The following is a 6,678-nucleotide window of genomic DNA, read 5'->3' as shown; positions in this document are numbered from 1 at the left end:
CTCTGATTCCAGACGCTGGGCTGTTTATTTACAACTCCACAGTCCTGACGTGAGAACTTTCCACGTGAGCTGTGACAAGGAGCAGAAGCAGCCGAGGTGTCAGCACCGGGACACGTCGACCTGCCCCCAGCTCCCTGCAAGCAGCCGCTCAACCAAACACTGCACAAATTATAAACCGACAGTTTTTAATTCAAGGCTATATATTACTGATATCCTTCCTGCTTTGTCCCAAACAAAAAAAAAAATAAAATAAATTTAAAAATAAATAAAAAAAAAACCCCTAAAGAACAAATTATCTATTTATTCAGCTCACAGTTGTGTGAAATGCAGCAATAAAATCTTTGGACTTCAGCAAGTTGATTTGAATTTTTAACAGTGTCTCACCGTCCAGCCTTCATTCCTAGCGCTTAGTATCAAATAAATCCCAAGCACGAGAAAATTCATAAAGATAGCTTCTAAAATTTCATAAAAGAACAAAAAAAAAAATCCAAAATATGTTATAATCAGATATTTTAACATTTTACAACACCTTGCCTGTAAATTATATATACTGTACATAGAATATTACAGAAGTATAATCTAATACACAATTTTTAAGCATTAATGCTGGTATATCCTTTGTACACTGGCCCTTTATTCATTAAATTATTGCATTGTATAACTTCTGAATTAAAACTGACCGCCTTTTCATTCGCTGTCCGATTTGCCATCTTTCGAAGTGGTTGAGTGGTTGTAAAGTCCTTGAGCCATTAGCTGCATCGCCAGGGTATTCTTGTTGCCAGTGGTTTTCTTGATTTTGGCTCGTTTGTTTTGAAACCATATTTTGATCTGCGATTCGTTCAGATTGAGTTCCTGGGCCAGACTCTGCCTCCTCTGCTCAGTCAAGTATCTGTTAGTCTGAAACTCAGCTTTCAGTCTTTGCAGCTGCTCGGCAGTAAAGGCTGTTCTGGGCCTCTTGTCCTCTCTGCTTGAGTTCTTCTTCTTTGGTTTACGAGATCTTGGACCTAAGGTCCGCAGAAAATAATAATTAGAAAAAAAAAAAAAAAGGGAGACACACGGCATAGCAAAACCCCCCATAAATTACCAAAATCCTACCCCCAGTGCTAAAAGAGAGCAGTGATCAGTTCCTGAGCCTTTAGTCCTAGTACCAAAATATATTTCAAGAAATTAGGCAAAGATTGTGACAGAACTGGTTTTACGTTGACAATTTCTTCACAAAGGCTTCTGCACAGAATCGCTTGAACCGGGGTGGGGGTGGGGGGGCAGGGTGTTCAAATATGTGTGTGTGTGTGTGTGTGTCTCTCTCTCTATATATCTGTATCTATAATATAACACACATACATATTATAGCAAGGGGAAAATGTGGCCGTGTTTGGGGCCTGGTTTAACGCTGTAAAGCTGAGATCTGATTCTCGCTGCCCACTCTGGCAGTCAACACGGGGGGGGGGGGGGGGGGGGTAAAGAGGGGTAGTGTATGCTGTGGGGTGGGAGACTGTGTGAGAGGTCCAAGGCTAGGAGGCTGAGGTCAGAGCCAAGGCTTTGTGGGATCAGCCTTGTATTTTCGCTCTTTCTCCCCGCCCTTGGGGTGTAGGGGCACAGGATACAGGCTCCGTTCAGGTTTGGACGGGTAAACCCCCCTGACCCACCTCGGAAGGGATGGGTATGGGGGCAGAATATGGGGAGCACTCCTGCACTGAGAAGCATGGAGCCTGATCTCTCACCCCCAACCAGCTCATTGTTTTATTTCTTCCCAAGACTTCTATTGTTTTGTATTTTTAAAATTTATTTTACCCAACCCTACCCCCAAAATCTGAAAATCTAATTAACAAAAAGCGCGGCAACGAAGATTGGGCGGGTCAAACACACAGAAAACTGGTTCACCAGACATACACTTTTCTCAAATCACGCACACTGTTGTGGACTAGTAGGCGTGATTCACTCGGCCTCAGATGGCTGCTGTCTATAGAGACAGACAAGGGGTCTCCCGGCCGGGGTGAGGGCCCTAGGGGTCTGCAATCCCAGCCAGGGCTCATTGGTCTTCAGCTCTCGCCTTATCTCTCCACCCAGCACTGCTTTTTCCTCCTCCCACTCCCTTTCTCCCTCCCTTCCTCCATCTTTCTCCTTTCCCCTGCCTTCTCTCTCTCTCTCTCACGCACATATACACACACACGTGTGTGTGTGTGTGTGTGTGTGTGTGTGTGTGTGTGTGTGTGTGTGTGTGTGTGTGTGTTTTACTATAACCTTGCTATCAATCTTACCTTCCTCACAGTCACATAGATTTTTAAGTGCCAGGACACGTGGACACTATTTCACCTACTACCCTTTCTGGAGATGGGAGAATTTTAAACAAAATCGACCTTTAGGAGCGATTGGAAAACAAAACAAAACAAAAAAGCTGGGTTTACTGGCTGCCGAAGATGTGAGAAAAAAGCGGTTCAAAACAAGTACAAATCAGAAGTCATTTTTTTACAAAGGCAGACGGTAATATTGACTATCTTCAGCCCCCCCCCCCCCCAGTCTCCATCCTACAGAATCATATGTACCCTGTCTGAAACCAGTCCGTTTTATTTCCTCTCCAGTCTTAGAAGGGAGCCTTCCGTTTAGCCCGAGTGTGGTTGGATTTTAAGATTACTACAAATAATTACCGATATTCATTACTTGTTAATTTTAAAATGCTAAACTTTTCAGTGCATCATATGCATTGCCCCACCCCTTAGGGAACAAACATTTTTTTAAAATTGCTTCCCAGTTTTTTTCCCCAGCGCTTCCGAATGCTACCGTGCACAGACCGCACTGACTAAACTTATATTTAATTCAGATATATATATTTGATTCCTTTAATACAATCCAGATATATTCTTATTAAATTTCCAAGAAGTGTTCCAGATAGAGTGTAATGATTACGTGAATCGGTTAATCATTTGTAATAAATATTAACATAATCATTGTCTCTGAATTATTGAGGTGTAGAAAAAATAAGTGCAAACCTACTTAGATGCTCGTGATAGTAAATTTATTGCCTGGTCAGGCCGAGTATATGGAGTTAAAATAAAACAAAACAGATAACCACGCATTTTTCACTGGGGCTGTTTTTTGTGCTTCAGTAAAAGTAGAATTTAAGCTTTATAAAAGTTTAAATCCACGGGTTATGTTAAAATGAAATATATTTATAGGCGGACATGAAGATATAGCCAAAACCTAAGAAAAGTTAAACTATTTTTTATTACATATTTGAAAGAATATATATGGATAAAGTTCACAGTTTTAATAACGTTCATTTGATATAAAATGGTTTATAAAATGTATAAAAAGAGTTATAAAATGATTATTATTGTAAAGATTTCACAAAAAGGATATCGAATGTGGTCTTGATCCATTGTGAGGATTTATGTTAATTAAATATTAACAAAGAGGTGGAGGGGAGAACAATGGAGCGATTTCCAATTTCGGTTCTACTTTTTCCTAAAGCTCTACAAAATTTAAAGAATTGCTCTTAAATTTCATGCAAAAAAAAAAGAAAGAAACCGATAACTGTCATTAAACTCAAAATATATTAATTTGCTTCAGTCAGATGGGGGGAGGGTATATCTTTTTTCTGTGCTTTCACGTGTGCGTTAAAATCTGTCCAGTTTTTTTTTTTAAGAAAAAAAAAATCTACCGCCAAGATTTCCCTCTGGTAACATTTTTGCTACTACTGATGATTTTTCTAAACCCCCTAAAATGTTGAGATATCGAGATAAGCGAATTAAACATAATAATAATAATAATAATAATAATAATAATAATAATAATAATAATAATAATATATTTGTGCCAGTCTCTCTCCTAGCAAGTACTGTTTCCAAGCTCCCTGAACTAAGTTACCATCAGGTCTTCCCCACCGTGGCAGTTATCAAAATCCTACCAACAAACCTCCCACATCTAGAGAAGGGACGAACATTTTTGTTTAATCGTATGTTAGTCGTGTAAAAACTCATCACAGCCTACAAGAATTCTGCCTCTCTCCAGACCCAGCAGTGGTGCGGAAATGTTGCACCAAAAACAGGAAACTGGCCTTTTATGAAGTGCAATAAATGAAAGTGCTGTGAATTTGATAAAACACAGTAGAGAGAAGGCTCCCTAGCCATCTGCAAAGCCCACCCTGGCAGACTTAAAATACTGGGCCTATTAACTGGGAGATGTGACTGGTACTTCTTTTAATGTACAACACTTTTACAAATGTACAAGTCAATACATAAAAGGTTCCCCCCCACCTTCTAACTCACCGCTTAGGAGTGCACAAAAATATTTTAACAATATTGAGATAAACTCATTTCCTGTTAATAAATCTTTATTATAGCATCATATTAAATAAAATATGGTCCATTATCTATCTCAATTGGAAAAAATAGTATGGTTTTAGTTTTTTATGTTATACTGTGCATAACTTTGCAGGGTTTTTATTTTGTTATGCTACTAGAACTCCAATCCAACCCTCCCACCTCCAAATCCTGTATTTAAACGCCGATCTCGCTAATGTTTTAAAACATTTCCGCCTAAAATGAATGCCACATTGTAAGGCAATGTGAATTTTATTTGCCACTCGATATCCCTGGTTAGAAACATAGCTCTAGATGATGATGTTGCTCTGGCTGCTTCTGCCAGTCGCGTGCTTCTACCCTGGGCTAGCGGGCAGGGTCTCCGGGCTCACCGCCCTTGGCTTACCTGAAGAGGGCCGGTCCGAGTAGCGGGTGCAGTAGACCCACGCGGGCCACAGCATGGGCTGCTTGCCCGTGTTGGAACTGGCCTGGGAGCTGTCGGAGTCCGAGCTGAGGGACTGATCGCTGCCCCGCGCTTTCAACGCTCCCTCCAGGGCCGCCTCGTCCTTCTTGTCCGGGGCGGGGGCGGTGACGGGCGGAGCAGGGCCGGGGGCGGCCAGCGAGGAAGTCTCGGCACCAGCCCGTTGCTCGCCCTCTTTGCGCCGTCCGAACTCCGGCCTCAGGATGTTGTCGATGAAGAAGTTGGTGATCCGATGCGGCAGGTTGGCGGGCGGCGCCGGGGGCGGCAGCAGCAGCAGGGAGGGCCGGAGGGAGCCGGCTTGCTGGGGCTCAGCCACGACCGCCGCCGCCTCCTCCTCCTCCATAGCCAGGCGGGGGAAGGGGCTCCGCCGCCGCCGCTTTTGCTCCACTCTCGGCTTCAACTCCGCAGCATGCAGCTGTCTCCTGCCGGCACCTGAGCGGAGCGTCTCTTCTCCTATCTTTTTTTCAGCTTCTCTTTAATTGTCACATCCGAGGCTCCTAAACGTCTGCATGTTTTTCACCGCTCAGTGTCACGCAGCGGCGGGGTCCTGAGCGCAATCCTTCTCCGAGTTCAGGAGACCTATGTATGCATATGCCATGTATATACGCGTATATACACCCGGATAATATCGCCGCGCGCATATGTGTAATCAGCCTAGAGAGCGGTCACTCGGCTATAGGTGTATCAAGCGGACCTCTTTCTTCTGCTCTAAAACAGATCCCGAGTGCTTTTGTGGGAAGGAAAAAAAAAACACAAACTCTGGACGGTGCACAAATTTAGAAGCACTTAACACAACCTGAAATACTTTCACTCTGGATTTTTGTTCTTATTTTTAATATAGCTCCTTCGGTGACGTCGCAGGCCGGTAGCCTAGACACGTGCCTTCAGCCAATGGGAGGGCGGGATGTCGTCACGTGAGAGCGAGGCGGCCCGGTTCTGACAGCGGCTGCCCCCTCCCCTTACTCCCCCTTTCCCACCTTTAAAGTGATAGTGTCGCCTTCACCTACGAATAAAGAAATGTGCAGAAATGGCCATCCCGGGTAAGAGATAGACACATCAGCGCTTACCCCTTCGATCACTTTTGCCTCACATCTTTGTCTGACTCGGTAATATTTTACAGTATATCATTTACAAAATGCTCAGGTTATTTGCCGTGGAGAAATCCCACAATTCCCTGCAAAAGTGCATGCACGCTATAAAATAAGCCCGTGATACAAAGGAGCTTTTTATGCAGGGGCTCTTTTGTTGGAAATGCAGTTTTGCATTTTGGCAAGTCAGGCAGCGGACTTGATCTTTCTCTCCAAATGACTATTTTTGGAAATACTATTAAACCAGGAAGACAAACAGAGGGACAATGAATTATTAGACAAAGGGAGTAACTTAAATTGCTGTACAGCCGTCCTCTGGTTATAGCTTCAAAATACAACTATGGGAGAAATCTGTTATGATAGTGAATTACACATTATATAAAACTAACTTTCAATTTTTAAAAGAAATAAAAAGTTCATGACTTTGATCATGCATAGAACAATTTTATTTTGTTTGGGGTTTTAGATATAGTTTCGAGCCGTTCCTTCCTATGGGTGTATGTCAATTATCAGACTGAGGCTAGGAATAATCTGTAATCAATAGTCTAAAACCAACAAGAAAAGAGAATAGAAAATCAGCTGCAACACGCCGGTCCTTTGCTTGGATGATCTTACATTTGTGAAAGTCAAGAAGAGGTGGGATAGTGCCCCTAAAAAAAATGGTGACGCAAATAATAACAATTTAAAAAAATCCAATTGCAATATCTAGTCCAGCGTCAGCCCCCTCCCCCCCCCAAAAGTCCAAACAACTTTAAGATCCCCCTCCCCACCCGAAAGCTGAACAACTCCTGTGCAGTGTAACAGAGCCCTC

The 6,678-nt window shown here is 42.8% G+C and overlaps 1 protein-coding gene across 1 annotated transcript; it reads right to left on the bottom strand.

Moving 5' to 3' along the window:
* Positions 1–687: 687 nt before the first annotated feature.
* Positions 688–5,122, bottom strand: EN2 (engrailed homeobox 2). Its single transcript, XM_030189911.1, has 2 exons — positions 4,705–5,122; positions 688–1,004 (listed from the first exon to the last, which is right to left on the bottom strand). The coding sequence occupies exons 1-2, from the start codon at positions 5,120–5,122 to the stop codon at positions 688–690; spliced, it is 735 nt and encodes a 244-aa protein (XP_030045771.1).
* Positions 5,123–6,678: the final 1,556 nt, after the last annotated feature.

Source organism: Microcaecilia unicolor, chromosome 1, assembly GCF_901765095.1.
Source record: "Microcaecilia unicolor chromosome 1, aMicUni1.1, whole genome shotgun sequence".
NCBI lineage: Eukaryota > Metazoa > Chordata > Amphibia > Gymnophiona > Siphonopidae > Microcaecilia > Microcaecilia unicolor.
Note: the sequence above shows the minus strand (reverse complement) of the source record. Positions and strands in the feature narration are given on the sequence as shown.